Source organism: Athene cunicularia (genome assembly GCF_003259725.1).
Source record: "Athene cunicularia isolate RWA chromosome 8 unlocalized genomic scaffold, athCun1 chr8_part1, whole genome shotgun sequence".
NCBI lineage: Eukaryota > Metazoa > Chordata > Aves > Strigiformes > Strigidae > Athene > Athene cunicularia.
The window spans coordinates 18,804,580-18,825,313 of NW_020799109.1; the positions used below are offsets into that span (position 1 = coordinate 18,804,580).

Here is a 20,734-nt window from a genome sequence, read left to right on the forward strand (position 1 = left end):
TGTGTCTAAGCTTCTAGGTTTAAACTGTTTAGTACAATAAATTTGTTGATTGCTCTCTAGAATATTAACTTCTGCATTTTTTTTGGATATTTTTGTTATTTTTGATGTTTTAAGCCATTAGAATTCCAGTTCTATTTTTGTATTAAATGTTAATAGTAAAATTTTTAGGGGGGAGGGATTCCCTTCTCTTTGAAACTTTAGAGTAACTTCTCTAATATTTGAATAGTAATTCTCATCAAACTATATAGGGCACTGATTCATTTATTGGTGGTGTTGGTTTTTGATTAATTCAAAAGCTTCTGGTGCTGATAATATACCTAAGATATCTTGAGTGAGGTGAAACTTTGCTCTTAATTGCCTCTCTCCTATTTAACTCTCTGATCCGTCCTTGTGTTTGCATCATTGTTATACATACTTTTAATTTCTAAAGAGAAAATATGTTTGGATATATGAATGGTAACTTTGTTTTATAGTATCAAATTCTGCCTATTACTTAGGAAGAGTCTTTGTGTGGTATCTGCTCCTATTTTATATTTTTATATCTTCTGTACCTTTACTTCAAGTGTAGTGTTTGATAGCTAGTCTGACATAAAAGCATATTCATACTTAGATGTATTTATATATAAATAGGCTATGTATTGTTGAATTGCATGAGGACAGAAGGATTATAGATTCAAGCAATTTATAGTTTTGAGTTCCATATGTAAAGAAAGGTTGCAAGATATTTTACTTTTCCTTTTTCTTTTCCTGTTGGATTCTGACAAAGAGGAAAACCTATTTTGCATTAGAAACTTAACATGTAGAAATATTTCCTGTACTGGAAACCTGTACAGCTGTGCTTAGTTGCAAATCATGATGCTCTGTTGGAGGTACCCGAGTTAACATAGATGTTGATTTACCGTAGTGCTCAACCTGGTTTCTTCCTTTCCAACCACACCCCTGCCTCCTGCTATGTGGTGTGGTGATCATTATTTTTTTTAATTCATTCTGAGTAACTAACTGCTGGGTACCATGTTAGTTGTCGACTACGTCTTCCAACCAAGGTAACATAGTTAGAATTGGCTTGGCACCTTTTTTAGCTTCCTTGGAATTTTAGAAAACTGTCAGTGACTAGTAACTAATGTTTTGCAGAAGTAATCCTGTATTAAATGTTTTTGATGCTTCTTGTGACTTTGACGAGTCTCTGAGCTGGAAAGTTTGTCTCCTCATCTTGACTTACATTAGTTCAAATCATAGAAGATTTTTCTTTATATAAGCTTGTCTCTTTCAAATTTTGTAAACTTACAGTAGCAGAGGCACAGCAACTAGAGGTGCTTGAACTCTAAAATCATAACTAGATTTTTAGTTAGTTGAAGTTAGCTAAGTGAGTTATTGCTGTGAATCATCTTAATATTTAAAATATATGGTTTCTTCAACCTAAATCTGATTATCTTTTCTCTTGCTTCCTTTTCTTCAGAGACTCTACAGCGGTGGGTAATTCACTGGTCCATAAGCGGTCTCCTTTACGTCGAAGCCATAAGACCTCAGCATCTCTGACCAAGCTGTCGTTACGTGATGGACAGAAAGCCAAAAAGCCACTGTGTAAATTTGAAGAAGGTCAGGATGTCCTAGCTAGATGGTCAGATGGCTTGTTTTATCTTGGAACTATCAAAAAGGTAAACAATTTTTTTAACTTCACTGGAGTCTTATATTGGTTAAATATTATAGTATTACTGTCTCAAATACATTCTTCTGTTTAGTCCTTATACTCATAGATTCCACTGTGTTTTTTATTTTTCAGATAAACAAACTGAAGCAGAACTGCTTCATTATATTTGAAGACAGTTCTAAATCCTGGGTTCTCTGGAAGGACATACAAACAGGCAAGAACTTCAGTGAAGTAGTAATTGTTTGGTATTTTATTTGTTTAGGTTACTAGATATGTTGAAATAAATTAGAATACAAGAATATAATGTAATAAAGAACAATATAGTTTAATGTGACCCAGATCATAAATTAGGCAAACTTAAAAAAAAAAATAAATTAAAACAAACTATACAGTTACTTTTTTTTTTTAAAATTTTCAAATAACTGTGTGCAGGGAGGGGACAACACATGTAAAAGTAATCACATTTGAGGATAGAGTATAATACTTTGTCTTAACAGAAAACTCCAGGCCCTAATTTACACTGAGTTTATGTCCTCCTGTTGGTTTCCTTCCATGTTGTTTCAACTGAAAACAAAGACTGGAAGAACCTAGGTTTGAATGGGGTTTTCACATTTAACACCGTAACTGTTGCACATAATAAACCATTACAGATTTTGGTGCATTCATGTGATGTAAGCCAATGTGCAATTATCAAATGAGACATCTATTGTATATTAGCTTTGATTTGTTTCAGATACTTGGGGAGTAGATAATATTTTAATAATCTAATGCTAATGAAGCATAGATGACGATTTCTTCTGAAAATCAGTTATTTCCTCATCATATGAAGGCAATGGAAATCTGATCTCTTGCTGATTCTTGATGTTTAAATTAAACACTTTATCTAAGAGGAGTTTTGTATTCATAAAATCAGCTGCTTTATTTCTGAGAAACTTTTAAAATACTGTTCTGCTTCTATACAGTACTAGCGTCATGATCTTTGATTAATTTATTGTAACAAACTAGTGTATAACATATAGATTAAGAAATTTGAGCTTTAATCCAGTTTTTTACATTGATAATGTGGTATAACTGGAGAAGATGTAGTTTTGTTTCCAATCTGCAAGCTAATTTTTTTTCCTTACCTGTACTGTTATGGTGTGCTTTGTATGCTTTCTGATATCTATAAGAAGTAACAGCATATTTCCTACGAGTGTTGGAGTTTAATATTAAAGCACCTTGAGCAGATCTGTCAAAGATATTTACCAAATTGTGCGTATATTTGCATAAAAAGAAGTACATACTACTGTAAATACAGAACATATCCATCAGTAGTCCAGATAGGATTTGTTTCTATATATTTTTTTTAGCCTGCATTTACTTTCTTTAGTTACTTAATTTTCCTTGCTGATATTAGGGAACCATGGACTGCATAGTAAATAGGTAATATATAGCCTATAAAGAGCTGATACTCTATGATAAGTGATACAAATATTTGTAACCCATAGAGTCTGGACAAAATGTCTGAATTTGTTTTTGTTGGGTAGTTAGGCTCTGTAACAACATGTTTCTACAATACATGGATCTGTAACTGAAATGATCAAAAAAGCCATATGCTTTTTTGTCATAACCATTCCAGCCGCAGATGTAATCTGAAGAGAAATATATCACACTTTCATCTTTGTCTAGGAGCCACTGAAAGTGGGGAAATGGTCTGTACAATGTGTCAGGAAGAGTATTCAGAAGCACCGAATGAAATGGTTATATGTGATAAATGTGGGCAAGGTAACAACACTAACTTTTTTTCTGTTTACTGCTTTGTAAAAGATGCTTTGTTTTGTTTTATGAAGGACGATATTTGCCTGGCTATGATCTTAAATTTTATAGACTTTAGTGACTATTAAAATCTCAGTGAATAATGATAATCCATGTTAAAGTGACTAACGCCTGTTCTGTAAGTAGAATTTATTTTTTATACTAAGAAAATTTAAAAGATCATTTTGAATGTGGTGCCAATCTTTTTGATCAAATTTTTGACACTTAATGGTGGATAATTATTTATAGTTGCCTTAAATTTTAGTATAGATAATTCTGTGGAATCTTCTTTTGCCATTTTAATAACACGTTGATCATGTTTCATACAGGTTATCATCAGCTGTGTCACACACCAAATATTGATTCTAGTGTGATTGATTCCGATGATAAATGGCTCTGTCGACAGTGTGTTTTTGCAACAACAACAAAGGTGTGTTTCTAGAAAGATGTTTCTTAATACATCCCATATTGCATGCATAATTTGTTGTTGAAGTTGAAAAAAAAAAAACCCCACAACTTTTTTCCAGTAGATTTTTTGTTAATTTTGATCTGAACATAAGTTTTATATGTTAGGAATTTTAGAAATAGATGGCATTTGGCTTTCAATTTATTTTTAAACAAATATGCTATTAAAACACAAATACAGGTGAAAATATTTTACTTGATTATAGACAAATTTTTGTAACTTTCAAATGATTTAAAAGTTTGAGAAATAATTATTGTTTTTGTTAACTAATATATTTGTTTTGGCTCAGCGGGGTGGTGCGCTTAAGAAAGGACCAAATGCCAAAGCACTGCAAGTCATGAAACAAACATTACCATATAATGCAACAGACCTTGAGTGGGATGCAGGTCATAAAACCAATGTCCAGCAGTGTTACTGCTATTGTGGAGGACCTGGAGAGTAAGTAAACAGATGATATGTAAGAACCTTTCTCTGTAATGTAGGTGTGAACTTTGGCCTTGATCCTATTGATGTTTACTTCTGAATCTCTTAGTTTTATGTTTCTGTTGTGAGTAAGTATTAATGCAAAGTGGAATTTTGAATTTTATATATATGTTTTTTAAATGTCTCATGGGAAATACTTGATTAATGGCTTTCCTTCTCCCATCAGATCTTTTGGTTTGTTATAATTTTGTTATGTGACTCACATAACATTGCAGTCCATTCTACAACAAGCAGGAATATATTTATTTACATCGCTACTGTTACATGTTGAGATTGGAGTTGTTTTGTTGATATCTTTCAATTCCAGGCATTGTTTTCCTGATGTTAACTCAACTCTGTCATAAATTACAAATATAAATGTATCTAGAGAATATCTTATTAAATTTTGTTGGAATAGACAGCTGTCTGATTCTATCATAACATCATACCCTGGATGGCAATTATTAACAGGGGGAAGACTTTTACAGCATTAGAGAGTCCTCTGCTGGTCCTTTATTACAGGAAAGGCAAGAAGAGGTCTTCTTAAGCAGGTAGAGATAAATACTCTGTCTGCAGTGGATGAATAAAATAGCACTGAAGACTTGAAGTCAAGGCAAGTCAAGAGTCCCACAAAGAAGTGAAGCTTTTGAGATTATACTCACAGGACAGAGATCTGGTTTGAGAATTTTGCAGACTTGGACAAACATCGCCTTCAGTTTTGCATAGTTCCTTTCTCAAGGGAGAACCTGGAAAAGGAAAAAAGTGTAAACTATGAGTTTAATTTTGAGGATTCAGGTAGCTGAATGCTCAGAACAAGTGTTTGGGACTTAATGTGGCTGTGTTGTGCTTTGGAAAAAAAAACAAGGAAGGTAATCTGGTATGTAAGAAGGAGCTTATGTGGAGTTACTGAATTGTAATTGAGAATTAAAAGGTGGTTGTCAGAGGAAACTAAATTTTTATTTTCTTTATTAACTTAATTCATGCTTTTACGATACTGTCTTCCATTATTCTGTGTCACTTCTTGTCTACTAATGATTCCTTATGGAACTATATGTTACTGAAATGTCTCTACAGATGACTGTTTTATAAACTCAGAATCAGCTTGGGTCAGAAGATCCCTTGCTACTTAATTTAAACAATGAAAAACAACTCAGTAACTTTTTTAACACATCTTGTTTTGTCTCTACAGATGACTGTTTTATAAACTCAGAATCAGCTTGGGTCAGAAGATCCCTTGCCACTTAATTTAAACAATGAAAAACAACTCAGTAACTTTTTTAACACATCTTGTTTTTCTTTCTGTTGGTGAAGCTGGTATCTAAAGATGTTGCAGTGCTGCAAATGTAAGCAGTGGTTTCATGAGGCGTGCGTGCAGTGCCTCCAAAAGCCAATGCTTTTTGGTGACAGGTAAGAAATTTAAACTGTACTTTATCATTGTCTTTAAAATGTGGAGGGAATGTCATGTGAGCTTTTATTAAGGCATCCATAATATAACGGTGTTTTCCAAAAAACGGTGTGAGGTTTTTGTGTAGATTATGTGAAATAAAGCCCACGTTTGGGTGCCAGGAAAATATGGTCCTTCATCTCAGTTAATGAAGGAGGGTGGGGTGGCGGGTGATGGGGAGGTAACCAATGGATAGTTGAATTCGAACTGTTACTGACTTCACTTTGTGCAAAAGTCCATAATACTATAGCTGCTGGCTACTGAGAGACTGGAAGCTTTAAAGCAGACCACTTTAGTGGGCCTGTAAATTAGATAAGGTTTTAAAGTTCACTCTTTGTCACTTGTATGTGACTTAATCTCTTGTATGCACCAGGCACTGTGCTTCAAGGTAGGCTGTTAGTGTGTGTGTGTGCAGTAGTAGTTCCCTGTACTAACAGTATAAGAAACTGGAGAAATCTGGAAGAGTAGTTAGACTGAGGGGAAATCTACATCCTCGGATCATGTGTGATGAATCAGGACAAAAAGAAATGAAAAAGAGCCCTTGTCTGTGCTTCCATTTTAAGAGTAACTTGGAGCAGATGAGAGAACTGGAGAAGGGAATCAAGGAGTGTTTCATTATCTATTGTACTTTCTTTTAGCTGTTGACCGTGCTGGAATGTTTGTAAGAAGGAATTGAAGGACCCAGAAATGCATGGGTCCTTTAAATGCATGCTTACACTGGTTCACAGTTTTCTGCATTTGAGAGAATGGAGTTGGGGACATTGCAGAACATCCTCACTGAGATAGTTACAGGCTGAGGGACTTGCTCAGGGAGTATGAAACAGTGGTACTAGGGTACAATTGAGGAAGTACCTGGTATCTGTCCCAGTAAACTATGAGCACAGATTGTGGAAGTTGACAAAAAGATGGAGAATGAAGGACTCAAATACCATATGGCTGGGTTTCTAGCTGGCTTAACTTTAATGTTTTCATAACTAGGGTGTTAAAATATTAAGAGAGTGTGTGTGTGTGTGTGTGTACGGACACCCACCACCCAGGCACATGTACATATACATATGTATGTATTTTTAGGTTTTATACGTTCATTTGCTCAGTGTGCAGTTCTGGACCAGAATACCTCAAACGTTTACCCTTGAGATGGTACGTATGAAATGAGAGAGGAAAAAAAAAGGGGGTGTGTGTGTGTGTGAGTTGAATACTTTCTCTGCTTTTCTCTGTAGTGTTTTGATTATCCTTGCAAAAAAGCAAATCTACTTGCTGTCTTGAGTTGTTTCCTGAGTTGTTCTTACTGCTTGTATGAACACAGACAACTTTTTCTGTAAAATGTAGAGATATATTCCAATAGTGTGTTCATGGGATTTATTCCTGGGATCGTTCAGTAAAGTAGCAAGCACGTACTTGTATGTGTGAAGATAGAGATACCTGAACGAGTCTTTTTTGAAGGTTTAGGATCCTGCCATTAGATAAGCCAAATATAGTGAGCACTTGATTAAACATCTTGACACATTTTATAGTAGTTTCCTTAATGAGACTTAATGGTTAGTTGTAATTTGAAATCTTTGAACTATCCCATATTAGAAATTATATCCCATTTAGTTGGATATATATGCTCACAAATATATGGTGGAAATTAGCTTGTTAAATGTTAATTCACCAAAATACTTACATGACTTCAGAATTGGTATATTCAGGTATGAATTTGGACTAACTTAAATATACCAAGGTTTAGACCAGTTTTGGAGTTTAAAAAAGCATCGTGACAATGAGATGAGGCAGAGATGAAAGCAAAATTGAAAGCAGAAGGAATCGCTTGAGGAAGAGAAATGACAGGAGACGTCATAATGTTGTTCCCTGGATTGAGTGTTTTAAGTTGTGCTTTGTGTTCCTGTAACTATATCATGCTAATACTTTTTCTACTAAATTATTTCAAAGAAGAGAAATTGGAAGAAAAATACTTTTTCTCTGTTTTTGTTTTTTTTTTTAACTCAAATATTCCTGAAATCTAGGGTAGATATAGCACATCTATGCCTTTACAACCTAAGTGTTATTCATAAGAAGAAATACTTTGATTCAGAGCTTGAACTCATGGCCTATATTAATGAAAACTGGGATAGATTGCATCCTGGTGAGGTAAGTAATTGTAATACTCTTGTTTTTTTTTCTCACAGTACATACATATGTTCTGAAAGTTAGTGACCTATGAACTGTTTTACTTTGGATGTTAAATGCTTTATTACCTTAAAATCTGATAATCCCAAATAATGAGGAGATCACTTTTAATTTCCTTGCAGAAATAGAACGCTTTTTAACTGGTGTATGTTTTTGAGCTGTAAAATTTCTGAAGTGGTCCATGTAACTATTATTTTACTATTTGCATGGCAACTTCAATTATTTATACTCAGCTATTTATTCTGTTGCCTATATATATTCCTTATCTTGCATTTTATATTTCTTACGCTTTGATATTTTCACATGCACAGACCAGAAAATCTAAATGTAGAACAAAATACAGAGTATGTTGCATATGAAGACATCTTCAGAGTCTCTAAGGTGTAACACGTAACAAATTATTGTACACAAACATTTCCTCTTTCTGCACTCTTACAAACATGGGGATGATCAGTTCATGTCCAGGTCTAAAGACTGTTTTGATTCTTTTTCCATTCAGTTCTGCTGCTTGTCAAGGCATCTTGGTTTTACTTCACTACTATACTAGTTACTTCTCTAGCTATTTGATTTACTGGGCAGTTATCTTAGCATTAAAAGAAGATGATTTCCCCAGTCAGACTGACTAAATATTGAACTGAGAGGAGCAGTGTAGATTTTTGTTTCTGCATGTAAGTTTGGGTGCAAGATTAAGGTCTAAATTCAAATTGGCATATTGTTAGTAGAGAATGCACTTTTTTTTCATGCATGAAAATTGTTTAGGGTTTTGAGGTTTTTTAATACAGGTGGCATAGAACTGGTTGGAAGTTTTTTTAGCATGAGTATGTTCTACTTCTATACTACTTCAATAAATTTATGCATCTGTAATCAATTTTTACTAGCAGACAAAATTTGAGAATCAAATGTGTATTATTTGTTTAATTGAGTAACTACTTCTCATAAATAATGGAAAATAGTTTAAAATACGTATGTTTAGACTATGCCAATAGCTTGTTAGCAAGACAAGCAAACACTTGAGCATTACTAAAAAAATTACAGTTAGTATCATGAATGGACATCTGGTTTATTTTGGGATGTATAGCATCTATTAGTTAAATCATAACAGGTCAATAGTTCTATCAATTTTCAATGTTTAATTAAAAATATTGCAGAAAATGTAAACATCACAATTTTTTCAAGAGAATGGAATGTTCTGACTGTCTTACTGTGCAGTTTAACAAATACATAAACAGTGTTTAATTTTGACTTTTGTTTCTCTTAGTATTGAGGGAAATGTAGAAGAAATTAATGTTTTTTTCACATAATATAATTAAGATTTAAGAATTTCATGTCTGTATGGCTAGTCAGAGCAATGTGGATGAGGAGAGTGGAGCTATCTGGCTGCCATGGACTTGGAGGACATAAGACATTTTGAAGTTGAAAGGCGACAGTCCTGATTTTGCTTTTCTTGCCCCTTTCTGCTTTCAATCCATCCATGCCTAACCTATATGAAAAACACATAGTGAGGAAGGAGAGGCGAGATCCAAAATAAGGAAACCCAACTCTTTGTTAAGTAATACTTTCAGTTCCTTAATGTTTTTCCACCTTTAAGGAAACTACTTTTAAATCTGAAGATTACCTTTTTGAAGGAGTAGATTTTGAATAAGTGCATAAAAGCTGTATTGACGAAATCTTCAAGACTTCATTCTGAAAAGGTTCTAAATGTCTCTCACTAAGTTGGGAGAAATTGTGTCTTGAAAAATTTGAGGCAAATATATTTCACTACTTTGGTTAATCTGTTTTTTCATTAGACAGAAATTAGTCACAGAAAGAATAATATCTAAAAGATAATGGTTTTAATGTTTTTGTAATACTCTTAGCTTGCCACTGTTAGAAAATGATACTTCGGTTTCTTTCTCTAGCTCTTTTATAATTGAATAAGAGGAAAAAAGTTTTTTAGCAAGGTAAAGATAGCAGTAAATGGTGGAATTATCAGACCTATCCTAGGCCAGTAATTTTTAGTGTGTTATTTAGGATGCAATAAATATGTGGCAGTTTTCTATAGTTAGGAAGTGCTGCAGTGTTGCACGACCTCTGGATAGTGATGGATTGTACTGAATGCATATGGTAAAGATGTATAAAAAATATTTGTCACTTTCTTTGGCTAAAATCAGTTGAATATGTCCCTTAACTTTGGTAGTCAGGTAGGCTTATTGTGTATCTTGCCCAAAATTGTGTTAAGATGTTGGGCTTTAAGAGTATATTTATTAATTTGTTTAGTTGTTAGAAATGCTGAAAGGATTAAATTTGTTATCTTCCTGTTTGTATTCTTTAGAAGGTATTTGAAGGTTGGTTGTTTTTTTTAGCTGCAAATGTTGTACAGTCTGCTTTGTATTCATACTAATAGTGAAACTTGTCAACTCCATAATTAAAGATAAATTTACTGAAGAGCAACTGAAAAGTTGGTAGCTTCACTAGAATTTGAAAATAGCTGTCTAAATAGAGAAATAAATAATCTAAATTCTATTACATAAATGTGTCCACAGTCACCACCATACTTAGTCTGCTTTATGTCTCTAATTTTTAAGTATGCAGTTTTTCAGAGAGAAGATTCCATGTTTTAGTAGCTTGATAGAGACTACCTACTTCAGGCTTTGGTGCAAGAAAGGAGATTAGACTGGGTCTTAGCAAAATGGGAATGAAAATGGATTTACTTTAACTTTTCTGGGCCTGTTTTGTTTTTTTTTTTTTTTTACCATGTTGAATAATGTTGGCAAAAATGGGAATTAGATCCTGTGGCAGAATTTTGGTGAAAAATGATCACAAATAAAATAAGCAAGTTAATACATCAATATAGTTATCTTGTGCTTACAGTCTCAATTAATCTGGGAGTATGTAATGTCACAGAAAAACTCTTGTTAGCAGTCTTGGGAGGCCAAGCTATTAAGGTATTTGAGTATACTAAACTACTTTGTGATACTTTTCTTGCACTTCTTCCAAATGAAACTCATATTCTTTTGCCTGGGCTTAATCCTGGCATGAAATCTGTGGATGTAAATCACAGAATATATGGTATAATGATTAATATTCTTTGGGATTAGGTAGTTTCCACAGGTAATACTTCATAAATGTACTTCACATCCAAATTTGTAGTTACAGTGACTCAAAGTAACTGGAATACTTCTATTAATAAGAATTTGACAGGTTAAATGATTTCTTAATACTTCACAGCTGGCAGATACACCAAAATCTGAAAGATATGAGCATGTACTGGAGGCATTAAATGATTACAAGACCATGTAAGTTATTGGTACTTTTTGTTTTAAATGTTGTTTGCCTATTTAATCTGATAGATTACAGTCTTCAGTCTCCTTTGCTCAGTGATCTGATAATCACTTTGGCTACAGATAGCATTTAAATTTTAAATACTTATTTATTTCAAACTATAACATTACATAACTATTCAAGTGGAACCCAGATAATGAGAAAAAATTTGTTTTAACTTCCATCCTCTTTGTACTTCACATTCTGTATTTGAGAGTGAGGATTGTGTTACGGGAAAGAGGGGAATGAATACTCTAGTTTGCGTTTTTTTTTTTTGCATGTATACTGTTACTTAAAAGTTGCTTTCCATGGGGTCAGAATTTTAACAACTGATTTAAAATCACCTAGGTTTATGTCTGGAAAAGAAATAAAGAAAAAGAAACATTTGTTTGGGTTGAGAATTCGTGTTCCTCCTGTGCCACCAAATGCTGCTTTAAAGGCTGAGAAAGAACCAGAAGGAACTTCTCATGAGTTCAAAATTAAAGGCAGAAAATCATCTAAACCAATCCCTGACGTGAGGTAAACTAACCTGGTTATTTGAGCAATATTGTTGTAGATCAGGACTACTTCGGGTGTATTTTTGGTGCCTGTGAGAAAGGCCTTTTCACTGTAGAATGTGTTTTTCTAAAAACTGAAGCTGGACTATTTGAGAGAACAACGTCTTTGAATGGATTTAATTAGCTTTGTATCAGGATCTTTCTAAAAAAATCTCAAAAAACCAAAACCTCAACATGAAATTTAGCAGTAAGAACAATATAAAATATCCCAACTTTGCTGCCATTTGGGAAACAACATCTCTTGCCTTTCTGGAGCTCTTATGCAATAATCTATCTAGAATTCTAAATAGGAAGTATGTGAAGTTGTCACTTGTGTTAGTAAATGTGCCATCTTCTTTACCAAGTCTGATCATATGAATAAACAAACTTGTTCATTTGTCTTCATTGTTAGGGAATCAGTAATATCACTAGAAAGATCTTGTATCTGTTGATGTTACTCTAAAGGCAGCAATATGCAGCTTTGTATATGACAATTTTGATTTACCAAAATAACCTCATTTAGTGCAATGTTTTAGCAGTAGACATCTAATTGTGTATTTACGGCCAAAGGAAAATATGTATTCAATGAAAATAATCTTCAGTAATACAGAATAAAATATAAATTCTCTTCTAGGGAATTAAGTAATGGTATAGAAAGAAAGGGGAAAAAAAAATCAGTAGGTCGTCCACCTGGTCCCTATACAAGGAAAGTGATTCACAAAACTCCAGAGTCGTCTCCTCTGGTAAGGTTTTGGATATTCCCCTTTCCCTGGAATATAATTTTTGAAGAAAACCAACCAGTTAATCTAAATCATGATATTTCCCTATTCGTCCTCAAAGTTTATACAGCTATTAAAACTTAACTTGAAGTAACTTTTTTCCCCCCTCCCCCTCCTTAGGATAATGAACCAGTTCCAGTGACAGAGAACCCAGCCTTGGAATTACCCTGCACTGTTGGGTAAATTAAAAAACAAAATTAAAAAAACCCACCCTACCCCTGTAAAACATTTTAATGCTATGTCATTTATCTGTTTGCTTCAAAATGTCAGCTCAGTTTTTAACATGAGATTATTTTCATTACATGGAAACCCTGTTATCTTGCATATCAGGAGATCTGATGGAACTGCACACTCATCCAATACCTCAGATGTGGAATCCACAGGTGCTGCCAGTATGAAAGAAACTACCTCATCTAGCATTTCCAGACATTATAGGTAATTATTCAGTTATTCTACCTGCTATAAAGATTAAGATTTGCAATATATTCATTTTTACATTTTCTGAAGGTGGGGACAAGAAACAATTGGTTCAGTAATACTTCACCCTTAATAAACAAAAGTTGCAGGAATCCTACAGGAGATAGCTTGCCAAAGCATGACATAAAATGTTCTAAATCTGTTTTTTTTAAAAACCTGAGGTTCTGTTATACTTTCAGTCAGTTCTGAACCTTATGGCTAGCTTGCATGAAGTCTTATCCAGGTAGTTTCAAAGAAATTAGTGTAACAAGATTCATCAAGATAGATGCTTGGATGAGATACCCAAATCTGCAACCCACACTTAGGAGAAGGGCAGACAATTTCCTAATTGTCCGTGGATTAGTCATTGCCAGTGCTGTTTTGTTGGGGATTTTAAATGTGTGTGTGGTTTTAGGTTTCTTTTTTAGTTGGTGCTTTGGCAAAACAAAAGTAGAAGATAAGGTAGGAGGCTGACTTAAGTTATGAGGCAGCTGGAGGAGACGTGAAATGGAGGTAAGGGTATTGCAGAACTGGTGGGAGAATAAATAGAGAAGAACTGAGGATATAGCAAGGGGGTATAACGTTGAAGATGTGGAAATTCACTGGAATTTGAAGTAATGAGCAACTGAGACAGAGTAGAACTATACATTGCATGAGGAAATATAAAGGAATAAGAGAAAAGAAAACTAGTCTTCAGTTCTACTTTACATGATGCAGGGTGAGTTGTTTTTGTTGATGTAAAATATGTAGTTAAATTATGGAGTTTAACTCTTCATTAAATGTAAACACGGCCTGAGCTTAGATATCTAATAAAGGCCAGAAAAGAGCTGATGTGTACCCTGAATTATTTTAGCAACATTTTTTTTGGTAGGTTTATGTATTCATATTAAAGAATAAGAAATATGCTTGTGATATTCTACAGTCAATAGAGCATAAAAAATTTTTGGCACAGTCTTCATAAATTATTAACTACAATTGATTTTTCTGCAAATAGTTATTTGAACTTTTCCTTCTCAAGTTCAGCAAACAGAAATTTCTGTCTTATTGAGGTACATGGATCCTCAGTCTACTTCATCTCCTATCTTTCTTGTTCATGCTATCAAGTGCTTTCATAAGTCATTTATGTGTGTATTACTGCTATAGTCTGTCTTTAAAAACTCATGTTTAACCTAGGGACTTCTGAAATTCATATTAAAGGATCTGAGTTACTGTTTCATATTTCTGCCCTTTATTCCATTCTTTTTTAATGTTGATAAGATATGCTTTTTTGCTCAGTATATTACTTAGGAGTCTTAACATCAAAGTTTGCATACCATTTAATTTAGGACTTTATTAAACATGTTTTAGTATGTGCAAATTACAGATGTAAGATTTTTCATAAGGATGTGTATCTTGGATGCTTTTAATATTTGGATGATGATTTATTCTTGGAGAATGTCAGAAGTTGCTTTTTTCATTACCAGAGATAAATATGTGAGTTTTGGATATAAATATTTTTCTGGACACATATAATAAATATTTAGAAAATTGTTCTACATCACTACATTTCTATAGTACATTCATTTTGCAATATCTTGTTTCATATTTCAGAGTTTTATTGAGATAAATCCAGCTTGAAAAAAACTGTGTAAACTCTTTTTTTTACTTAGTCTTAACCAACATCAAGTCTCAAGCTCTTTTATAGAATAGCTTTTGTAATTGATGCCTACCTGTGTGATAAAGTTGTATTTTTAATTTGTGAATTTAAGCACACTTTGGTGGTGACTTCTCTGAAGACTGTTTCTTCTAAATTTGCTGAAGAATGGGATTAAGCTGTATCAAAATACTACTCTTATGCCTAGATATGTTAATATGATTTAGCTAACCTTTCTGACATTGTTAAACCACTACAGTTTTTTTTAATGTAAATAATCTTTATTTTGCAAGTGCCATATTTATAGTCATTTATCTTTTAGGCAACAAGTATTTCTATCACTGAAAAATAGAATTAAAGTTGAGTTGCATAGAAATAACTGATGATGAAGCATACATTTTGAATAAGTTTCTTGGAGTTAATGCTGGTTTTTCTTTTTTAATAGTTTATCTGACTCGAGAAAAAGGACTCGTACAGGAAGAACTTGGCCTGCTGCAATACCACATTTGAGAAGAAGAGGTCGCTTTCCACGTAAAGCACTCCAGACTCAAAATTCGGAAATTGTAAAAGATGATGAGAGCAAGGAAGATTACCAATATGATGAACTCAATACAGAGATACTTAACAACTTAGCAGATCAGGAGTTACAGCTCAATCATCTGAAGAACTCAATTACTAGTTATTTTGGTGCAGCAGGTAGAATAGCTTGTGGGGAAAAATACCGTGTTTTGGCTCGTCGGGTGACACTTGATGGAAAGGTGCAGTATCTTGTGGAGTGGGAAGGAGCAACTGCATCCTGACTGTAGGACAGAACATTATGTTCACTGCACTGTCATCTGTAAGTACAGTTCATAATGCAGAGCCACGAGAGAAACGTCTTTAAATGTGTTTCTAAAAACAAAACAAAACCAGTTTAGCCTTAACATGTAATTGTTATCATTACAGCTCTTGTGATAAAGACTTATCTTTTTAAAATCTGATCTGAAACTTAAATTTTTTAATCTAAACATTGTTAGATTGTTTTAGGTTGGGATATTTTGGGTTACAATTTCTTAAAAACGTGCATGGTGTTTTAAAAAAAAGACATTTTATAGAGAACATTCCATGGATACAGTTATTGTGATTTAGAGAAAATACTATGTAGATAGCACAAATCTTTGAAAAATTTTGGTTTGTTTTCTTACCCAGATGTTTGCAGAAATGTATTTCTATTTCAATACTTTCTAGATTTCATAAGTGCAGTGTATATAATGCCTACTGAAGACTGTAAAATACTGAAGTTTTCTTTCAAACAAAGTGTAAAAAAAAAAAAAGAAAAAATATATTGAGCCTGTAAATTGCTCTGTGACCAGACTTCATTGTCTTCTTAATATATTCTTTGTGTGTGTGCGTGTGCGCATGTGTGTGTGTATATACATATGTATATATTCACACACATACTTGTGCGTGTATATATATGTGTGATTGTGACCTATGCAATACAAATTATGGGATTGGGCAGCTTCTGAGAATACATCCCATAATTCTTTTTTCAGGAATAGTTGCCAGTATTTACACAGCAGCATTTCTTCTCAGGCTTATTGGGTGCTGTTGCTTTCTGTGTACTAAGGAAAAGTGTCAAACCAGTGCAGCGTGTTCTGGCAATGGGTGCAGTCATAGATGTTCATGTGCTCTAGGTAATATATTCCATTACTTTCCATGTGAAATAACTGTTAAAAAAAATGCAGGATCTGAACATTTTGAAATTAACTCTACTAGAAATAGCAACTTAAAAGTTATTGTGGCACACTGATTGTAAATTTTGTGTCCCAGTTATAAATTAAGTTGACAGGAGTCATACACAAGATTACTACATATTTGTAGAAACAGTCATATTTTGATAAATGTAGTATGAACAAAGTGTATTATTGCACAGGGTCAACAAATAGTTTGTTGCCATTTGAAGTAACATTACTGATTTTATTACAACATTACCTCTTTTGTTTTTATAAAATGTACCAAGTTTGAAATTGATAAGTTTATTTTACTTGTTTAAAAAAAGTCAAAAAAATTTCTTGACAGTATTAAATGTTTTTTTTGTCTGCTACTTTTGAGGGGGTTTTAGCCAAAGAGTAAACAGAAGAATATTTTTACTTTGGTTATTCACTGTGCTGCATAAGGTTAGTTTTCTTATATGCTTACAGTTTACCACCAAAATAAAATTATATAACACTTAAAATTGCAGAGTGGTTTAAAGTGTGCTGCCTGGGTTAGTACTTACTTCTTCCATTACTTGATTATTTGACTTTTTCTGCTCATCTTGAACATCTTGAAAAGGTGATTTTTCTTTTTTTTAGTTTTCTTTTTTTTTCCCCTCTGTCACCTTATAGCCAAAGGAAGCAGAGAAAGCTTTTTATCCTGGGCTTCGTTTATGGCAGGCCGGGTAATACTAGCTTTATAAAAATGCTAATTAAAAACTGCCACTTCTGTTTACCTTCACTAAAATGTGTTTTTTCTCACACCCTCAGCTATTAATTTAACGTTGCCTTGCCTATAGCTGCAATATTTTGATAACACAGCAACTCCATGTTAATTTTTGAATGTTGATATCTTGGGATAATGCAAAATGTAAAGCCTTTGTAACCTTACTCACACCATCTGTATCTGTCTTGTATTGTTTCACTTTATCCAAGTCCTTTAATTCTAACTGAACACCAGCAGTATTTTTCATAAAGTTTCATTTAAAGATAAACATTGGAATGTACTTGGGGACTTAAGGGGGGTGGTGGGGGAATGGGGGGAGAGAAAATATTTGTCAAGCTTAAGCTGTCCATAGACTTAACTGTTGTGAATATTGTTTCATTTTGTTATGGTGGTTGACTTGACTCTGATGTTCAGTTTGTATTTTTGGAATTGCTTTTTTCTTAGAATTAAAAGACCAACATTAAATGTGTGTATTTTTTGAGAGAGAAGAATGAGTTTTGATTCTGTATTCTTGTGAAGTACATGCTTTGTGGCATCTTCCCATCCATTGTTTCTCTTACCTCTAGCTTTCCTGTTACTGTCCTGGAGACACTTGCTCTGCACATAGACACTAACTAGTGTTCCATCTATGCTTGAGGGATGCTTTGTTACAAGGTGTCATGTACTGGAAAATGCTGCAATAGTGCTGCTGAAGATACAGCTAGAGTAGTAATTAAAGCACACCTACAAATGCCTTTCTCTCATTTTATGTGAATTTCATTGTATGTAGTAATGGAGTGTCTAAAAGAATATGTTGCTGTACCTAACGACTTCATTTTGGTATGACTTGATCATTGTCTGTATGCATGCATGTGTGTAAATATATGTAATTCAACTTTGTTGTGGTTGCTGATTTAGAACTATTCCTATCTGTATCAAATTTAATATTTTTCCATTATATATTATTTGTTGTATTACAGTAGTATTTAGGTAGGTGAAGCCTCTCTTGAGGCCATTCTAAAAATGTAGGCATCACATGAACAAGACAGCAAAGAAGTAATAACATGTTTTGGTCACAACTGTAAAATAATCATCATAGTGAACTATGTCAAATCATTGTTCTCAACAAAAACTTCAAGAGGAATTTTGAATAAAAACTATGCTTTTCTATGCATAACAAGCATTTTGAGTGAGATTACAGAGGAATTTTGAAAAATCTGTGTGATATGTGAAATGAAAGTCAATATTTTGATTTAATAAGACAAACAAACAAAAAAAAAGCCTTAAAGGTGAAGACAAGCAGTTTGTCTAGGGAGTGTGTGTGTATGTGTGAAGATAAGTTGATAAACAGAAAAATGGGCATGTTTTTGGAACATCCTACTAAAGGGATCTTTAGTGTTATATTTCAAAAGGAAATTGGTAGATTGATATGGAACATGCCAAGGCTGGAGACAGAGCAATAGTCAGAATGTAGTGATAAGGATGAACTGGACAGGAGCATCAGTTCTGTGCACTGAGTGAAGAGGAGGAATCTTGCAAATGCTATCCAGGTAACATTTTCAGGCTTTTAAACTGTGTTACTTCTCCAGTTCCCTCATATCTGCCTGAATGAAAAGTAACACCTGCAGTTAAGGGTATGATGGCAGAAAATTATATTTTCTAGGAATTGAGAAAAGGGTTTATGATGGTGAGTTGTGTTTGGTTGGTGCTGAACATAAGCTGATGGCTAAATGCTCATGTGGAGGTGTCAGATCTGAGATCCTAGTTTGGTCAGAAAAATGTAATGTGTGAGAAAAAAAAAAAAAAAGAATTTGGAGTTGTCAACCTAAAGTTTATAGAAGAGTTACTGTGTTGTGCTTTTTAAATTTTGTTGTTAATCAGTTTGTCTATAGGTGAGGTATAAAGAGAAAGATGGAGGAAAAGAATCCTTTGGAGTCACTGAAGAAAGTTGAAAGGGGAATTACCATCTTCTAGAAAAGCTAATGCAGAAAAACAAAAACAAAAGCAAAAGACAAGTGCAAATAGCTGTGTGCAGTCTGAGACTGGCAAAAGCATTGAATTCCAAGCTCAGTCTTTCACTTCTATCATTCAGCAACAATTAAACAGTAGTTTTTTTATACTGTCATGTTTTCATTTGTTTTGCGTTTCTGAATCTCCTTAATGTTCCTCTCGGCTAGCTCATCTCTGCTATTTTTTTTATCAGATTTTTTTCGTATTTCAGCATTGAGGTCCATATACTTTAACATCAGCAGTTGCAGGTTTTCATTGATACCAAAATATTTTGCCTTGCTGATACCTAGTTTCTGAAACACAGCTGTAGCTCGTACAGCTCTTTTCATATCATCTTTCTCCTAATCTGTTCACTAACACTATTTCACCAGTGTGTATTTCTTCACTTGTAATTTGTGTTTCTGGCTTCTGATTTTGACAGTACTCTGTTCTCTTCCCATTATTAGCTATTTTGTGTTTGGCACTGATTGACTTCCATGTGGTTTTGGTTTCCTAGTGTTCTGTTTACTTAATGACCAGTGTGGTAGCATTAACTTGCAATCTTGACATCTGCAGTCTTACTCTATAAGCTCATTTTGTTCAAAACCTGCTTCATAGCAAGAAGCTAATTAATAGTGCTATCTTGCTCTAAATAGTTTGTTCTCTGTAAGCACCGTTTCAAAGTAATTCATTTGTGCTCTGCTAATCCCTAATGAGTACTCACAAAACTTGCTTTTCTTTCATTCAGTGTGTTTATCATCCAATGTCATAGTTACTGCTTTGCTACATACATACCTCTCTTGTGAATGTCACTAAGGTTGCTTGCTTTGTGTGTTTTCACCTGCTTGGTGACCAAATTGGTTGCATGATAGCAGAAATTGGAAAGCACTAAAATAGTAAAATTCTAGAGGTTATCAACAATGGCTGGAAATTAAGGGAAGTAATGAATGAACAATTAGAAAGGTTTTATAGTGGTAGTGGAAGGAAAAGTTGAGCCTAAAAAGGGAAAGAGTAGAACTAAGAATTGATGAATAAAAATGCAAATTTCCTTGGTTAGGGAAAGTGGTGCTTTTAGTACAAAATCCACACTTGGAACTGTCCTTTCTGACAAACGGACTAGGGAGGCTAACTGGCTTGTTGCAGAAAAGCATGTATATATGAATATATTTATACTTATGTATAGAAATACATAAGTCAGAAATACAATGAGAAGCAATTTAAATATATTTAATTATGAGAGTTTATTTTCAAGGAAGTCTATATGGGCTGTGAAATGCTTATTAAAAAGACAGCCTTTGATGGACTGAAAAAAAAAAAAAACAAAACCAACAAACCAGAAAACCAAAACCTTGGAAAAAATATCCTAATTCTGTCCTTGCCTTCTTTCCTCCTATGCTTTTTCTTCTCTGCTCATCATAATGAGCTCAAGTATTGTAGATGCTCACCTGCCCCAGTCATTCAGAGGTAAGTGCTGAAGCTTCAGGATGGGAACTCCTATCTGTTTGGCCACTTGGTGCCTGAGCCTGTTTCCTTCTTCCCAGTCTTGTGGTGTCGTCCTGTGGGAGAGGAGTGACTGAGAAGAATGATTTCAGGAGAGGTGCCGTAAGTGAGCAATG

At 33.8% G+C, this 20,734-nt stretch overlaps 1 protein-coding gene across 1 annotated transcript; it reads left to right on the plus strand.

Annotated features, from left to right (window-relative positions):
- Window positions 1-1,460: 1,460 nt before the first annotated feature.
- MTF2 (metal response element binding transcription factor 2) lies at window positions 1,461-15,760 on the plus strand. The gene is made up of 14 exons (XM_026853610.1): window positions 1,461-1,655; window positions 1,781-1,862; window positions 3,317-3,412; window positions 3,772-3,872; window positions 4,198-4,346; window positions 5,682-5,777; window positions 6,886-6,954; window positions 7,821-7,944; window positions 11,191-11,258; window positions 11,632-11,802; window positions 12,454-12,562; window positions 12,719-12,777; window positions 12,929-13,033; window positions 15,133-15,760. Exons 3-14 carry the CDS (start codon window positions 3,337-3,339, stop codon window positions 15,485-15,487), a joined length of 1,482 nt encoding a protein of 493 aa, XP_026709411.1. The 5' UTR covers window positions 1,461-1,655; window positions 1,781-1,862; window positions 3,317-3,336; the 3' UTR covers window positions 15,488-15,760.
- Window positions 15,761-20,734: the final 4,974 nt, after the last annotated feature.